This window comes from Chaetodon auriga, chromosome 8, assembly GCF_051107435.1.
Source record: "Chaetodon auriga isolate fChaAug3 chromosome 8, fChaAug3.hap1, whole genome shotgun sequence".
In the NCBI taxonomy this organism is placed as follows: Eukaryota; Metazoa; Chordata; class Actinopteri; order Chaetodontiformes; family Chaetodontidae; genus Chaetodon; species Chaetodon auriga.
Genome location: NC_135081.1, coordinates 15,242,703 through 15,261,790, shown reverse-complemented (window position 1 = coordinate 15,261,790; position 19,088 = coordinate 15,242,703). Strand labels below are relative to the sequence as shown.

The following is a 19,088-nucleotide window of genomic DNA, read 5'->3' as shown; positions in this document are numbered from 1 at the left end:
GCAACACAACAACAGCTGTGGTAAACCGCCACTAATGGACAGTCACACAGAGAGAGAGAGAGAGAGACCCTCTGACTCTCCTTCATCTCCTCCCTCATCCATCTCCTTCACTCCTCTCTCTCCGGCCTCATATACTCTCGTCCCAACGCAATCGCCGCACAGCATGTGCTCGACAAAGATGGAGCGGAGAGCGACGGGAGTCGGGCCACTAACTGTACTGTGGATATGGAGATACAACAAAGAGATAGAGAAGACACAGGGAAGGTGGAGGAGGTGGGATGAGGAGGGGTGGAGTCAAGGTGGGGGCGGGAGGAGGAAGTGTAAGAGACTGCCATGGATGGTGCCTAGATTAGTTTTGCTCCAGTAGCGAAAGATCATAAAAAATGAGGAAGGGAGGAGAGAGCTGAGGAGACAGAGAGAAGGGGAGGATTAGTGCCACTTCAGGAATGACAGAAGACTAGAAAAGAAAGAGCAGGAGGCTGGAGCGGAGGGAGGGGGGAGTGAAAGACAAGGAGAGGGAGATCCTGAAATTTAGTCGGGATTAGTTTTGGTTAAGGAACAGGATGAGAAGGAGAGAGAAGAAAACGAGGACAGGAAACAGCAGCTGGAAGTATGTGCATCTTTGTAGGCTGAAGTCTTTTTAATGTGAAGTAATGGGCTCCAACAGTAAAGTCAAGTGTGTGCGTGCGTGTCTCCCAGCCTGCATAATCCAGGTGATTTCAAATATTTTCATTATTTCCAGCTCAGATGTGTCGATCAGGGAATACTGTCAGAAGGTCATGACTATATTAGCATTTTCTCGCTCAACAACTATCTGTGGCCTTTCTAATTAATGACAGCAGGATAATTAACATATAAAAAAAGCCATCAGCCTTCACTCTGCTAATAACGCAGCAAATTACTCCCTGTCTCGCACCGGAACAGTGGTGGCATTTAAGAATTCATTCGAGACGGATGGGGCTCCTTTTATTCCGGTTTTTAAGATTTTTTTTTTTTGTCCTTCACACCACAAATTTAATCAAGGCGGCATGGTTGGGAGGTATTTGTTAGAAGATATGTAGGAATTCAGTGAAAGGGTCTCACGCACATGCGGAGACGCACAACCTTGCAGCTTTCCTGGAAAAAGTGTGTGTCAGCCTGGGACAGCCCCACAAGCCCCCTTGCCCCCCCCCCCTGCAGATAGCACTAGGATGGGAACTGGGACAGACGTCTGAGACACGCATATGAGGGCACGCACACACGCAAAGGCCTATAGACCCATGCAGGAGCGCACAAAAACACCAAGTGTGCAGACACAGAAAAATGGTTATACATGCAGACACACACACACACAGACACAGACACAGACACAGACACAGAGACACACACACACACACACACACACACACACACACACACACACACACACACACACACACAGCAACAACTGTACAGGGATTCCCACAGTGACTGGGCAACATTCCCAACCGGAATGGGCAGCTCACTGGACTGGAAGACTAACATTACTCCAGGCGCACTCTGGATTAGATCAACGCTGGGAATTTCACACTGGGACACAGAGATGGAGAGTGGGAGAATGAGGGAGACAAGGAGGTATAAAAAAAAAAGAAAAGGAGGAAAGAATAGAGGGGAGAGGAGAAGAGGAGAGATGTGCTTTAGAGAGAACTAATGCTTAAAAAAACCCTCAATCCAATTAGGTTTAAAAGCCGACGTGGAGTGGAGAGGAGAGTGGAGTTCATGTAGTTTTTAAAAAGCATCTCATCTTACAAGGTTAAAGATAATACAAGATCGTGAGGGGTGCAGATGCATTTAGTTTCATTGATAAAAGTGGAGAATTTGAGCATCTGAGTTATTGAAGAAGAGGAGGGAGTAGCAGTCTGAACATCATGCCATGCAGCCCTGATAGCAGGGATGAGAGAGGCAGACAGGAGCCTCTTGGTGTACAAAGGAGAAGGATGAAAGGAAGAACAGATGAGAAGAGGAGTGCACTCACTGGGCTCACAGCACACGGTGACACGCAACTTCATACATGGCAGAGGAGGGCCTTCATCTGAGGGCAGAGCTGGAAAAAAAACAAGAAGAGAGGAAGATTTAAGCACGCTACTCATCCATTAAACACAACAAACAGTTTGCAACCATACATTTGCATATGCTGAATGAAATCTTTCCATCAGGTCTACTCTTTGAGGACTCTCTTGGTACTTCTTCAGAATTCCCATGACACCAGAAGCTGAACAACAGCGAGGTTGTTTTCCCGTTTCTACCATATCAATACATGATATCAGCAGAAAGAATTACACCGAAAGAATTCTCCCTGTGTCACAGAGACAAACATACCTCACGCTTATTTGCACAGCTAAATAAAAACAATAGAAAATACAATTGAGGGAGCAGCCATAAAAGAACGCGTCTGCTCCCATATCAATACTGATCACGGCTCGCGCGGGAAAACATCAGCTGCATTACCTGTCAGGTCAACACTGTGTTTGCAAAACAAATCTGCCCGGAAACTGCAGTTAAATGGGTTTTTTTTTTTAGCTGAATTATTCACAAACAGCTGCTAACTCAACAGGGACCCACCGCACAAGCTGAGTGTATGATCGCTAACAGTCTGTCTCACTTTGTACCTGCAATTTCAGGATACAGCACAGAATGGAGGTGTGACTGTGTTTTAAAATGGGAAATATCTTCTCATCTGGATGAAAATAAGAGCTGCAAATACATGAAACGCAAGCCAACTCCCACCACACCACAGGTCGGTGATGTTGGACGGTGAGCTGATGTTTACTCCAGAGCTCTGACCCTTGGACCTGAACTTAAAGCCCCCCTCCATTCAAAAATGAGTTTTCGCTAATTGTTACTTCCCTTGAATGTCTGACCTTCGCTGTGCAGAGGTTTCACATTCATCTGAGCTTAAGGCGTGCACGATGCATGAGCAGGATTCTGTGACATGGCAACTAGTTTTGAAGCTAATCGGGATGCAGTGTGTAACTCACACACGCGTGATGTGGAAACTTGAAGTCTCCGGTACACAGAGACACTGAGAATGGACTTTTCAGTGAAGTGAGACAAACTGTATGTCCAGCAGTTCAATTTATTTATTTTCCATTTTCATTTATTTTTTTCCATTAGCAATATTATTTTTTAATTGTATAGAATGTGTATGTATGTATGTATATATACTGCTACTGCTAGCTCCTGTCTGATACTGGATTTTTCATTGTGAAAGAAGTAGTAGTAGTAGTTTAGTTTTTGTTATTGTTTTTAAGAATTTTTCTATGACTTAAAATGTCTTGAAGGGATATTTTAAAATTTGTTTTGTCAAACTATTTCCAAGCTCAATATTTCTTTTTTACAGTTTTAACATCGTGGTTGCACTATTCCTATAGACTCCTATTAACAAGGTGTCCCTCAGTTTTTGGTGTCCCCTGGAAACTTTTCTGTATTTGTTTGTGTTCCTATACGCGGTATGTGTTGTAATATTGGTAAATGCACTTGTGTTTAACTTATTTGTAGCACGTCTTTAAAAAGGCAGAGTGTGTGTGTTGTCAAAGGCGTTTTATTGACTTTCTTGCGTTCTGCTAAGTCGCAGGGCTCTTTGGGACAATGTCCTTCAAATGGTTCCGCGTCAGGAGCAGCTGACTGTCAGATGATGTCAAGGTGTTTCCTGTTTGTGGGATCCAGACATGCAGAACGTGTGGGTGTTGGTCAGAAGACCCAGAGACAGTGGCTTGTCAGTGTCATAGTCTGTGGGAGCCACAGAGAGGAGCTGAGCCCAGCTCAGACTGAGCCAACTAATGCCATTAGTGTTTCTAATACTATTGTACTGTTCTCCCGGGCTAATGCCATTATAGTGTCTCCAGTGCTGAGGGCCCATTCAGCACACAAACCCTAGAGCCAGACATTTGGACCAACTTTACGCCTTATCTTTGATGTGGACAAAACACACACAATCGCTCGGAGCCCGATGTGGCCCGACCAGGAGGGGGGGGGGGGCTCCCATTGTTGCTTTTCTCTGAACTGGCCTGAACAACCACAATAGCCCAGTGTGTGTGCGTGTACATATATACATGTGTGTGTTCGGCGTGTGTGTGTGTGTGTGTGTGTGTGTGTGTGTGGAACCGCTCTCTCATGCCCTCACAATGCTCCATTGTCCCATGGACCGCAACAGTAATTTATGTAAAGATTCTTTCTTTCCCTTCGTCTCATCCATCCCTTTTCTCCATTGCTTTTGTTGCTCTCCCTTTTCTTTCTGCAGTGTGGATTCCTCTCATCTGGCCTCTCCCATCCCTTTCTCCCCCCTCTCCCCCCTCCTGCCCTGTACTGTCAGACTGTGTCCATCTTTTGCTCTTTCTCTCCCTCTGTCACTCCTCCACGCTCCTCTACCTCCGTCTGCTTCTCTGCCTGCCTTTTTTTTCCCTCCCTCACTGTCGTCCCGTATTGATCTCCATTTCTTCCTCGTACACTTTGCGGTGCCTCCGTCTCTTTGTTGTCACCCTTCCACACCACGCATTCGCTTGACTCTCTCTCTCATTCTCTGCCTTGTTTCATGTCCTCCCCCTCTTGGTCCGACTGACACCACAAGTTGTAAAAAGTCAGAAAAAAGTCAACTGATTTTAAAGCCACTAAGCCATCTTCTGTCCCTCTCTCCCTCCCTTTTCTCCCTCCAGTGGTTTCACATAAATGAGTGAGGGGAGAGGAGTACAGGACAATGTAAGGAGGAAAGGAGAAATTGTGTAACGGCCTACAGGTTTAAGAAAAACATTCATGTTATAAGATGCCGTTTGCCAACACTCAGAGCCTCATAAAAAACACGCCAGCTAAAGCTGCTCTCAACCTCCTCATCCCTTAAAAAATGTAGTGCTGCCTGGCCACCACACTTCCTCCAACACAGGTGTGCATGCAGTTTGTGATGAAGTGAAACATCACATATTTTTCTCTTTTTGAGTTGTTTTACTTGGCTTCCAGCTCACAGAGCCTGAAGTGAATATTCATTGGTTCACTAAAATAGAATTTTCTCACAAAGAAATAAGGGGTAATGCACTTTGCATATTAAAAACACATCCTTTTAAGCCCTGTATTGATGTTCAATTCCCAGCTCTTCTCCGTCAATACCGCTTGAGCGTCTCGACAATCGGAACAACAGAAAATTTAATCTGCAACTTCTTTGATAATCAATTGTAATAATCATTATTAATAAGATGTCCTAATGAGGCAGATTCTCTTCGTCTTTGCTGTTTAACTCTTCGGGTGATTATTCTCTAAGGATAGGATATCAAACAGTTTTAGCTGTTTTCAAAGATTGAACTTAGATTTTTGCTTATTGAGTCATGAATATTTAATGTTACAATGAAATAATTAGGTTTTTCAAGCACTTGAAGTAATTTTTCAAGCAAAAAATTCCAAGCATCACCTTCTTTCAGCGTCTTAATTGTGAAAATTGGCCACTTTTGTTTGATTTCTGTCATAGTAAACTGAAAGCCTTCGTGTACTTGACCATTAGTTGGACAAAGCGAGCAATTTGAAGGTGTCATCTTTGGCTTTTGGCAAATGTGACAGACATTTTTAGCTATTTTTGATACTTCATGGAAGATTAATTGATTCCTTCAGAAAATAACCTACAGATTAATTGATAATCAAAGGGTTAAATATCAAAAGTATATTAGTTGTCAGATATTTCACCAAACTGTGTTATTTTTAGCTTATACAAAACTTTCGTAAGGCTGCATGCTTAAAATAATAATAATAACAATCTACGAATCTGCACCAAAACCCAAGTATTATTTTGGTACTTTATCAAACTATTTCAAATGACACCCAGTTCTACTTGAGACACACTTGAATCTCTGAACACCCAAGCTAAATGATGCCCTCCACACACACAGAAACACACACAACCTTGTACTCACAGCTGTAGTAGTAGTGGCGCCCTGGCAGAAACTCAAACCCTAGCGAGAAGGGGGTGAACCTTTGGATCTTTTCAGAGAAGCGCACTGGTCCAAATGGAGCGTAGGGGGTGTTACACTCCCACCTCTTGATGGCCCCTCTGGTCTCCACGCAGCCCTGGAAAGACGCCTCTCCCACCAGGTAGAGGGCCAGCGTCTCTGGCGGCCCGGAGCCCAGGGTCCCCTTGTTGGGGTAGTGTGGGCAGTAAATGTCCAGGTAGTCGTTCAGATTCACCTGGACGGACAGATCTCCTGCTGTTAACCTGGAAAGAAGAACGACAACGACATGAATATTTCATGTAATGATTACACAGGGTAATACATGACTGAAGGGGAAAGAGAGGCGGTGATTAAAGCGCAGACGGAGGGAGAGACAGAAGACAGATGACAGGTATTCCTAATTCCTCTGTGCCTGGAGGAATGTGGGTAGTTACAGCAGATGGATAGTTCATCAATATTACACATAAAGATTACACAGGGTGATAAAACAAAGTTGTGCACGTCTTAAAGAATGTTTTAGGAATTGATATATCACAATGATACCATGTTACTTCCTCACCAGCAAGGGAGCAGTGTTGAGCGACAGCTACAGTAGAGAGAACAACAATTCCTCATATGCTAATTAAGACCAGTGAGGGGAGTTCAGTGTAAAATAAACCAAACTCCCTCTGCTTTCCACTCTCTCTCTCTCTACACTGTGCAGATATACACAGACGTGTACAAACTTATGCGGACGTGCATGCGCATGCACAACGACATCTTCAGTCAAGGTTGACTGGCTTTAGGCATAACAACAACTCTGGACAAGACAGCATCATTAGAACAGAAGAGCTGCATAATGCATGCTCCTTTAGACTGCAGAGTCTGGTTTCTTGTCAGGTACACAGTCACATATGTAGAAACTAATATGGAGAAAGAGAAGATGAGAGAAAGATTGAGGGAAGTGGATGCAGGATGGACTGAGAGGCAACTGTAACATGAAGGAATCACGAGGCTCTGTATGAATAACAGCATGAAAAGACAAAGCAGGAGACAGTACATGAGGAGAGAAATGTGTGACAAATGGAGGGAAGCAGTGTGAGTGATGGAGTGGCATGAAACAGGGCCCAGATGAAGACAGAAGGAGACTGATGAAAAGAGAGCTGTTGAGATGTGTTAGAACAGAGAGGTGAAAAAATGAATAAGAAAAGCCAAAAGAAGAGGAAAGTTGGATGAACAGGTGAAAAAAAAAAAAAGCAGAGTAAAGAGAAAAGAAAGTAAAGTGTTTTAATTAGCGACCCCAGAGAGTCTGAGTGCAGACACACAGAGAGAAGAACAACGGAGTGGAAGAAATAGACGAGACGGACTTTAATTGGTCTCCTCTTCGCATGGAGTGCAGGAGAAAAGAATGAGGGGCAGAATGTGGCTTGGGCAGAAGGTTCAGGTCCATCAGTGGGAGTCTTTATAGAGGGGTGACAGAGCGGAGGAGAGAGGAAGGGAGTGCTGGGAGGCAGTGAAGGGGAACATGGGAGGGGGAAAACGGAGAGTGTGGAATGGGGAAAGGAGCATGGTGGTGGATGGCAGAGCAGTCTCAAGTTAAGTAGGCGGACAGAGAAGAGACCAAACAAACAAATGAGAGGAAGAATGATGTGAGTGTGGAGAGAAAAGCAAGAGGAGACAGAAGTGATGAACACTGAAATGAAGCAGATAGACGTGACAGGAAGCAGGAGACTGTGATGTTCCAGCAAATCTGCAGAGGGTACCAAAGATGGATGAAGCAATGAGAGGAGAAATGACGAGAGACCGTCGGAGAGGAAAAACTGAAATAGAAATGTGCGTTTTGTGTTCACTCTGAACCTAAATGTGGGGTGCAATGGTGTATATTTCTGGGTGAGATAATGGAGCAGAAAAGCAGGAAAGAGTGTGTGTGTGTGTGTGTGTGTGTGTGTGTGTGTCTCATGGTGATGCAGGTGAGACCCTGGAGGCAGGTCTCACCAAAGCCGCTTCCTGTTCAATAGCTAGCACGCAGAATTGGCGATCTATCAACGGGACAGGACACCATCGATCAGGATCCCTCGCTCAGGACACACACATACGCACACACTCCCCTGATCAATATCCCTTCTGTGAATATGTGTGTGTGTGTGTGTGTGTGTGTGTGTGTGTGTGTGTGTGTGCCCATGTCCGATATCTCTATTACCTGTGTGCACTAATTACAGTCGAACAGAGCCATTGTGCTGTAAAGAGAACACAAAAGCCAGTGTAAGTGTGTGCGCACACGCTTACACACACACACACACACACACCAAGGCGCACACACACACACACACACACACACACACACACACACACACACACACACACACACACACACACCCCAAGGTGCGCACACACACACACACACACACACACACACACACACACACACACACACACACACACAGTTACTCTCCGTACTACCTGTGGTGATTTCCAAGGCTTCTCGGAGGCTAAGAAATGTTTACTTAGGTGCACCAGCTGTGGAAGTGCGCGTGTGCAGGTGTGTGTGTCTGTGTGTGTGTATGTAATAATAGACGTGTGCTGTGTCAACATGCTGCACCCCCTGCTATACACGTCATTCACCTCAGGCTTCTTCTGCACTGCTCAAGTCCTGCCCCCCCCCCCCCAACAAAGTCCTGCCCCCCCCTCCCAAACACCGATTTGCATTCCTCCTCACCCTTTTCCTCTCCTCGATCTCCTCCCTCATATTTCCCCACTTTGGATGACATGCACTCATCCCCAATCTCTTGCTTCAGAGGGTGCAGCTCCTCCTGCTCGTCCTCCTATTTCTGACTCCCCTCTATCCAGCATTACTCCCCCCCCCCCTCCTCCCACAAGCCTCAAACCTCGGCCTGCGCCATATGTACGCCAGCAATTATGGAGACGGTGTGCTCCACTGATGTCAAACTGTCAGCCCTCTTTTCTATACTCTTCCCTTCCTCCCGGTCTCTCTCTCTGGCCCTGGTAGACTTGGGTACGCCCTAATTACACTCCGCATCCTCCCCTACTGCCAGCCACCATGCAGCAGAGTGGTGACAGCACAGGGGCATCATGGGAGCTGTGGGTGTGAAAGAACAGAGTGCTGGTGCAGCCTATCAGCGGGAGAGTCCTCTGGAAGCAGAGGAGAGGATTGGTTTGGTCCCGTGCTGGAGCAGAGGGGAGAGGGCAAAGCCACAGAACAGCGTGCGTGCACGCACACACTCATGTGCATTTTAGCACATGTCGGCGTGATTACACACACAAACACGCATTCACACACGCCAGCATACACACGCGAAAGACATGAAAGTACTTCATGAGAATAAAACATGTTCTATCCCCCAAGCCAGAGGGTGATCAGTGACACCCTTCTGAGGACTGGTGCAGGCTCTTGGCTGATAAAGAAAAATCTCACTGAGGAGCCGAATCAAAACCAACACGCTGGGCTCTTCAGTGGAGAACTTGAAAAGGCAAACATTTCTGTTTTTTTGTAATTATAGGAAATCACATTCAAAAAATGTAACATAAGCAATGCCCCCCCCCCCCCCCCATGTGTGTTGTGTTAAAGAACTTGCACATATATACACATGTGTGAATATGAGTGTGCATGTGTGTGCAGTTATAATGAAATGCAGGGGGTTACTGTGGCAGAGACCTTTGATCCTTTAATATGAGAGAATAATTAAAGGAGCAACAATCCCACAACACGGCTTCAGGAATACAGAACAGATACTTGATCACGCACAGCAGCTGCATACTATGCATACTGAATACATTTAGGCACTTAACGCAAGTGCTGCACATAAACATGGGGGATAAAAATATTCTACTACAATGAAAATGCTAATAACATGCTTACACTGTGCTATGCATCCCAAATGAATCCCGAAAACGTGTATTGTAGATACTGTAGTTTTAATAAACACTTGCATGCTTGTGACGGTACGCTAACCAGCTCGCAGTAAAAGTCTGTTGGCTCCTTGTAGCGGCGATGGGAGGCCGAAAGGCTTGCTGGAGCCTCAGTTCTTCCGTGGTCAATCACAGCAGGGTGATGGCTAACTGTGGTCACTATGCTGACTGGGCACAGCATGCTGTGGTCACTGTGCCTTGGCCGGACATAGCATGACACAGCTTCAGCCTCTACGATGGGAGCTAGAATAACACTGAGATGATATGGGAGGATCTGTGGTTCTCTTTTGGCGGATGACTTCATGAAATTATATCGTTTCGTGTTTATTGATGGGTAGATGTCAGGTGAGTCATTAATATCAATGAATACGATAATGTCAACTTTGTGTCATACAGACATGGTGGTTGGCTTAGTATTCACAGCTGTTAATCCATCTCATCATCGTAGTGGCCCAGTCACACCAGCATTTTTTAACAGTCGCATTTCAGACTGAAATCACTATGCAGAAATGGAAAACTGCAAATCAGACGATTATCGCTACTGTTATCAACCCAGTGAGCTGGCTAGTGCTAGCATGCTGCTGGCTACCTCACCAGCCAAAGCAACCTGCCAGCCAGCCCCGCACACTACATCACCGACCTTCAGGCCCCACCTGTTTTGTGGAGACATCACGACACAGATCTGACTAGAGAGGGGGAAAGCTGGAGGCAAACAAAAGCGAAAATTTCTCGAATGCGAGCACACCTAAACACTAAAAAAAGAAAAGGAAAAAAAACCTGACGCCGGGCAGGTGAATAAAAGCAGCCTTTGGAAGCCTTTCATGGGAAAAACAGCTCTATACTGTGGGGAATAATGGATGGAAAGTATGAGAGAAGTTTATGACAAAAAGAGCCCAAAGACAGTCCAGGAGGACAGAGGGAACAAGGCAGAACTAAACTGGGAGAACATTCTTTCCTTGAGGTCTCTGAAGCTTCAGTGACCTCGTGCTCCACAGGCTATCCTATCTTCACAGGAAGAAAGAAAAGGGATCATACAGCTGTAGTGCAGAGAATGGCAGGTAAAGAGAGGACTTCATCTGCACCACTTCCAAGAATTTGCATGGCTCAAACCTTTGTTCCACATTTCCTCTCTCCTACTCAATCTTTTTCTGTGTGGATGTAAAACGGAGGATGTAACCCTCCCCCCCCCCCCCCGACACACACACATGACCATTAGCTGTGCCCCCCTCCATGCCCATACAAAGCCATGCTGAGTCCAGAGCCCAAACCCCAGTGTTGTGTCTAACCTGGTGCTTACTCCCCTCAACGCGCACAAACAAGGATTTCACCCCCCACCTCTGACCATCTGGGGCCCCCCACCAACCGGCCTGCCCAGCTGGCCGAAAAATCCCTTTACCACCCCCCTTCCAACCACACACCCTCAAGACTAGATTCTCAGTGTCATCAAACTGTAGCCAGAGACGGTGATCAACCAATCCTCACAGAGAGGAAAGAGGGACTTAAGGGGAACAAGCTGTTGCTCTTATCTGCTCTTTCCTGTTTGGTATGCCTGTGTGAGTGTGAGGCTGAGTGCTTCCTTCAAGGTCAGCAGGAAGTGTATCTCTCCTCTACACCAGACCCTTTGCTTTCTTTGCAATGACTCCTAATCTCCGAATGTGGATGGTATGCAAACGTTCCTCTGACTTTTTCCTTCTCTTTTCGTCTCCACTCGCTGAAGTCTGTGGTTTTTCTCTGCTCCGAGCTCTGAGCACACACACTGTACTAATATGCACTAGGATCAGGGTGGCTAAACAGTTTCCTGGGGGAAGCCCTGTCCCTTCGGACAAACCTAACACCGATGTCCTCATAAGGGTAGAAGGAGACGAGTACAAGTGCACACACTGCTTGCAAAGCATCAATATGAATTTGGTCGTAAGTGCTGCCCACAGTGGCTTTAGATATATGTGTATAACCTAGATGAAGTGATTGGTTGCACCCTTCTTGCCCTGCAGGCTCCACTGAATGACCACAAGGCACAGGGCATTCAAAGTGTGTGGATCAGCAGGCTGCCTCGTGGACCCACATTCCCTATCAATTTACAGACACAGATAAAACACTCAGATATACGCACAAACACACACACCTGCTGCTCCAGGCCCTAAAGGATTCCAGGCCTCAGGTGACGACAGACCCTATTTTCTGCCTGTTATGGCATATGTCCCCCTGTGTGTGTGTGTGTGTGTGTGTGTGTGTGTGTGTATGTCTGTCCATTTTGTGGGACTCAGCAGCACAACAGGATGTATAGCTACGGCCGTCAGAGCTGAGGAAAATTGTATGATTCGGGCCCACGGGACCCATCAGTATGGAAACCAATCCATCGGAACCATTTTGATACGGCTGCAGGTCTGCAGAAACCATCATCCCCCTTTGTGGCAGAGCTGTCATGCATAGGCACCGCTCTCCATGTGTGGTCTGGTCTGATACTAAAATAAGCTTTCCAGTGACTTTTCTGGGAGGTATGAAATTACCGTCCACAATATAAATGGACAAGAGTGCAGTCTTGCAGTCTATGGCTGGCTTATATTTTCGCTGCTTGACCAAAAAACACTGCATGCTGAAATGTTGCCTCAGTATGCCCATGGCAGCATGGAGGCAGCTCAAAGTGTTGTCTGACTTGACTCTCTCACCTGCTCTACGTGGAGGCGGCCATACTTGTAAGAGGAGCGCTAGGAAAAAAGGGCGCAAGGAGAAGAGTTTGGGCTCTCACACAGAGAGTGTCGGGGAAAGTGTGCGGCAGAAGAGACGTGCATGGGCGAGAGCGGATACACGTACGGCGAGGGGTGTGTGAGGGGGTAAATAAGGTCAGACGTGCCGTTGCCAGGACAACAACCAATCTGGAGCTGGGATTGGAGCCAAGCCAATGCCCCACCCATCCATCCTTCGCTCCATCCGTCTTTTTCCCTGCATCCCTCCTTCGGACAGCCTAAACCTCAGAGTAATGAGTGCTCTCCATGTTTCTGCAGTCTAAATGGAGCTGCAGTGTAAATACAGGGCTGATCTGTACAGGTGCCAGCCTCGGATGCATAAACCTCAATATAGCTGCAGTACCTCACCGCTCAGACACTGACGGGACGGACGGAGGGGGGAGCAGGACAGTGACAGCTGTGATGGGTGGACACAAAAAGCCATGATTCAAACTATTGATGAAATCTATCACAGCGTATTGCTACAAAGTGGCAGCCGCGCTGATCCACTGTGTCAACATCATTTGTCTCATGTTTATGTACTAACTTTGCTGTTTGGACCCGTCAGCTTTGCACACAGTGAAAGAGCAGATAAGTCCAGCTAAAGAGAGGGTGCAGACAAATTAATGTTGTAGCTGGAGTAAATACCACTAACACAAAGGTTAGTCGTATTGGGTTTGAATGGGAAGGTGGCGTTTGGTCAAGGGGGATGTTTTTTTCTGTTGATTCTAAAAACACGTATCTACAGTGATTTAATAATAAAAATATCATGTACAATATGTGCTGGTTTACAGCTGAAACAGTTACTCAAACTGAAAAAATCATATACATCATATATTGTTGGGATTTAGGCTGCCATTCAGATAAAACAAGCAGTTTAAAGACATCACCTTTCACTATTTTCTGACATCTATCACGCCAAACAATTCATCGGAGAAGCAGATTAACCGACATTCGTCATTTGGTCTTTCCAGCGTGGCTTGCCTGTCACTGTCTGCATCGTACGTCTGCACCAGACTTGTTGTTTCCCCTTCAAATCACAAAAGGCGTTTGTTTTTGTTACAATGTTGGGTAAAGACGATTTGACCACTCTGGAGCTGTCAGCTGCGGTAAAAACTCACACTAAAGTGCTGTTTGTGTAGTCGACAACAAATGCTGCTAATTGGCATTCAACCAAATGCGACCCATCTTTATAGCAGTGTTTGTAATTATGATACATCAGTAAAGTGTTTTTTTCTGTGAGATGGTGCTATCTGTCACCTCACACAATAAACAGCTTTACTAGCAACATTTTATAGTTTTATTCTTTCAAAGTTATTTCATGTGCTGATCACCTTATATATATATATATATTTTTTATTTTTTTTATTTAAACAGAGTCCCCTTGTCGTAGCAGTATGCGCTCTACACCCTCATCTATTATATTAACTATACTTAACTATCTGTGTCTCTGGTCTTTCAGCAAGGCCCACCTGTGTAAGTGGGTTAAGGAGGACATGCCAACAACACCCAATAAAACACACATACGCAGACACACACACACATGCACTCTTCACTGTAGTGAAAAGGGCGCTCGCAAAGCAAATACACTCAGCCAATAAATCAGACCTGGCTTTGAGAATCCATCATTTACTAAGTGGGTCACACTTCTGATGCCATAGACACTCTTGCTTTCCCATTCTTGTACTCTGGTTTTGTCTCTCTCTTTATGATGTGAAGGTCAGTGCTGGATAGGCTGCATACACCATTCACCCCAGGTGTGCGTTCCCTCTCGCTTTCCCTCTGCGTCTGATTATTTGGTGGATGTTAGCAAAGGAATGGCCTGTTGGAGGGCTAGAGACGCCCTTCAGTCACTCAGTCAGGCACACACACACACACACGAACACGAACACACACACACACACACAGGAGCACACACACACAGGAGTTAAGACATGTCAAGGAAACCTGGCCTAATACAGCCAACAGGCCTGAATTATTTAAAGAGAGGGAAGGAGAGGAAAGGAGAAGATGGAGGAGAAAAAGAGGCACGAGAGTTAAGGAGTAAATAGAGTAAGCCGCTTCCTTTCAGTCGCTCTGACTCCTGGTGAACTTATTTAAAAACTTCTATATTGGTTTCACTCCCATCTGCTTTCTTCCACCCCATCTTCAGCAGGGTCTCATTTCCTCCCCCTGTCAGCGTGCCTACACCTTCTCCTCCTCTCTTCCCTCCATTGCTTCTTCCACCACTATTTCACCCACTTCACCCCCCCCCCCCAGTCTTTCTCTCTGTTTATCTAAGCACTTTCACGGTCACTGCTTTGGAATCCCAGGAGTCTAAACTGGCCCCTTCCCTCTCCCTCCCTGCCTCGCAGCCGATCCATGCCTCTCTCTCCCTCTCCATCTTTCTCCGTCACATCGGTTAAGATTCATATCGCTCTGTGCGTCGGGGGTATGGAAGGTCCCCCTTATTCCCCCCTCAAGGCAGCCAGCTTTGTCCTGTTCTAGTCACGCACAGCCACCCACCCGCCCCGCCCTCACACACATGAACACACATGCACACCAGAGGCAGGATGCTTACACTGATGTCTAATATCCATCTCCTCAAAGGAGGGATTCTTTTAGCAAAATCAGTCCATTTGGCATCAAAACTTAAATAAATGTGTCTTATTTATAAACTCACAACAGTATATTCAGTTCCAGTACATTAGATTATCAATCGCTGTACAGCGTGTGGAATAACATTCATGCTTTTAACATTTGGGCTGATATAACTGGATGCCATTCTTTGCCTCAAGGCCGGATGCCCCTGAATTTCTTAGAGAGGCAAGTTGAGTTCCACAACACTGATGAAGGGTTCAGACACAATAAGCGGGAAGGAGGTTTAGGAGCGCAGAGGAAGGAAGTGGTGAGGGTCAAGAGGAGACGTGCAGACGACAGTATCGCACGGGGCGAACAACAGCCTGACACTGGATTGGGATTAACTGATTAATATGGGATTAAAGATGACTGGTCGCTACTTAGTAATGAACCACAGTGACCCAAAATTACAAGATTAACAGGCACGAGGTACAGTGTGGGTGAGTGTTTTTGCTTGATGAGGAAGTCCACTGTAAATCAGCTGCAATGTAAGCAAATGCCACAGAAAAGCCAACTTAGGTTTAGGTATTCAGTGTCTGCCTCTGATGAAGAACAACACTGCTCACAACAATTTTCCGTTCTGAAAGGAAATCCATCAGGGAACCTCCTTAAATGTAAAAAATGTATTGAGTAAGGGATTTTCTGACTTTCATGACTAGGCATTTGTCAGCGGGTGTATTTTTAGGAGAACACACAGATTAATTCTACAATCATAAACACGGAGCGTCTGCTCCAGTGTTTTGAGAAGCGCGCTGCGTACAGGAACTCCATTTCCAGCTGAATAGGAGAGCAATGAGATTCATGAGTTCTCCTGCTACAAGGCCATAGCTATGGAGATTTGGGACAAGGCTATTTCCCCTCTTCCATTCAGCACAAAAATACCACCACTACTCTGGATGCTCTCAGACTGTGAATTACAACCATTTGATCATTTCTGATGAATACAACAAAGCACACTTTTTGACAGTGACAGAGAGCAATTCATTAAAAAAATACAGTTTACATAAAAAAAATCTGTAAAAAATAAAAGAATAAACATTTTCACTTGATGACACAATTTAATAAACTTAGCCTCAACGAAAGGTACATTACACAGTATGTCCAGTATTTAACTTGCTGCTCTGCATACTAACATGTCAGCAGCCTGTCACTGTAGTAAATGGTACAAGGTAACAAGGTACCTTAGATTCCTACAAAAGCAATAACATATGCAGCGTACTGCGATAAAAAGGTGGATACAGTAGAGGCTGAACAGATACCACTCATCTAGCTGCACAACGGCAGATTGATCAAAGAACTAATTCTGGTGAAAAAAAGAGTCCACGTTCACTCAAACTCATAAATAAAAGATTTGATTGGAACAAAATGTTGAGAAAAGAGGAGCGAAGGGCAGAAAAAAGAACAAGGAAGCAGAGAGAAAAAATAGCAGTCGGAGCACCAGGAGACAGAGATCAAGCTGCGCATTACTGCACACCCGAAAATCATGTGGTACTGGTTATTGCTACAAAAATAACACAGCCAAATATGCTGGCACACACTCACACAAACATACACATGCTCGCGTGCGTGCACACACACACACATGCAGGTTTGTACTTCTATCCTTGTGAGGACACTCATTGACATGATGCGTTCCCCAGCCCCTTACCCTTACCATCACAACTAAATACTAAATGCCTAATCCTAACCCTAACCCTGAGCCTAACCCTAACCTAAACATCATTCTAACCTAAACCTTAAAACTGAGACTGACCCCTCCAACAGCCCTCTGAAGGTCTGTCCGAAAGGGTCAGCCAAAATGTCCCCACTCTCAAGGTCTAAAACTCAAACGGATTCTCACAAAGATAGATGTACAAGTACACACACACACATACACACACACACACACACACACACACACACACACACACAAACATACCAAAATCATATCTCATCATCTTACTGTAAGTCTCAAAAAACCTGAGCGCAGGCATGTTTGAATAAGCATATGATACCACATTCCATTCATATTTTGTCCTTTTTTACGCAGCTAAAGCCACCCTACTGAACATGCATAACCATAACCATACATGGTATGCTTAAATAACACACACACACACACACACACACACACACACACACACACACACACACACACACACAGACCTAGACTGGCACACACTGGCAAACCAGAAAGCAGTGTCAGTTCTAAATGGGGTGTGATTCCTAGTGGGACTCTCCCCAGAGTCCGAGCAGCCATGTGTGAGTGTGTATGCAAGCAGAGCAATGGTACTATTAGTACTGCATGTGTGTGTGTTTGTGTACCACACCTGTATACAAGTCTGCGTCACAGAGTGTGTGTGAGCCCCTGTGTGTGTGTGCTGGTAAGGAGGGAGGGGCGGGGTGGGCGCCTCACGCCTGCTTGTGACAGTGATAGTAATACCTGCTGACATGCTTTCTTCCCTCTCTCCCTCTCTCCCTCTCACCTCATCCCTCCATCCCTTGGGGCCTTCCCGAGCTGTTTTGGGAGTTGAAATCTGTTGACTCTTTCCCTACCACCCTCCCCTTAACGCGTTCTCCATCCCTCGCTCCCTCCACTGCAGGTCTAATGTTTTCACAATCTCTGGGGGAGGATGAGAAAAAAGGGAAGTAGAGAGGAAGTGTGTGTGTATTCATATGTGGTGTGTGGTATGTGTATGCCAGCCCAAAAAGAAACAGGGGAGTATATGTGTGTCTTTCACATCACTGGGGGCCGGAAAGTAGGCTGTGCTGCCATACTTCTGGGAGGCAATGCCAAAATAATATTAGTTTTTGTTCCACTACGGAAAAGCCTCCAAAAAAAAAAAATCATATAGCAGATTCAAAATACCTGTGCAAAATCTGTCATGTCATCCATCTCCTCTGGAAATCACAAAGAACAGGATGAAAGGTGTTTTTTTTTAGGAACTGAGAATATTACTTGAAGTGCTCTTTTCAACTATGAGAAGGTAATTCTGATCAGCAGAATCGCTCAGGAAAAAAGTGCCATACACAGAAGTGTACACCCCCTGGACACACACACACACACACACACACCCCTTTGAGATTTTGTTTACCCAAGTGCCTCTTTGTTGTGTCTAGATAAAGTGTGGAGGGGCTGTGTTTCATAGCAGGTTTATTAGTCCATAAAGTTTGTTCTGGTGTGAAGATGGCCGCTCCTAATTTGTCCTCTGCGGCTTCTGGACACACACCATCTCTCAAGACACACCGGACATCCGGCTTTGTGCGCTCGTTCACAAGACAGGTGGATTTTAAATGACCAGCAGAGGACATGATCAGTAAATACTAATCAATACATAAAGGCTGACGAGCGGGCAGGTCAAAGAGAGCAAAGACCGGAGAATTTGTGCAATGTATTTTCTGCTCTTTACTAGTTATTTCCTACTTTTCCTCCAGTGGGTGCAGGCCTGTTATAGAATTTGTATGATTTCATTAAAAAGCAAAGTACATTTTATCCCTCAGCATGCCTTTCCATGGCAGAATGCCATTATTAAAAAAAAGAAAAAAAAAAACTTTCTGTCATTTTTGCCAGCCACTTTGTGACTGGAACAATTATGGACAAAGAACAGTATTAACTACAATCAGGTTCCTTGAGCTGCTGGTTACACACTGACATTGGGCATTATTAAAGCCAATATGCACATTAACCAGAAGTGTGTCACCCACATGCTCACTTCTTTTCAGCGCCGTGTCTCCAAATTTGTGGCTGATCTGACTGGCAACACGGCTGCTGTGCACAAGATTGATTGACTTGTGCAGAACATTCACCAGAGCGCCTTCCTGGCTGCTCACAACGGGGCTCATGTAGTGACCAAAACAAAAGGAAATCATTGTGCAGTGGGAGACTTGTATCAATATGCTTCACAAGTTCCTATGA

At 45.5% G+C, this 19,088-nt stretch overlaps 1 protein-coding gene across 1 annotated transcript in view; it reads right to left on the bottom strand.

Annotated features, from left to right (window-relative positions):
- efna4 (ephrin A4) overlaps positions 1–19,088 on the bottom strand; it is a 31,844-nt gene that overhangs the window by 5,593 nt on the left and 7,163 nt on the right. Inside the window, exons 2-3 of the mRNA XM_076737704.1 lie at positions 5,910–6,208; positions 1,994–2,062 (exon numbers count right to left, since the gene is read on the bottom strand). Coding sequence (XP_076593819.1) covers positions 1,994–2,062; positions 5,910–6,208 — 368 coding nt within the window. The remainder of the gene's footprint in view (positions 1–1,993; positions 2,063–5,909; positions 6,209–19,088) is intronic.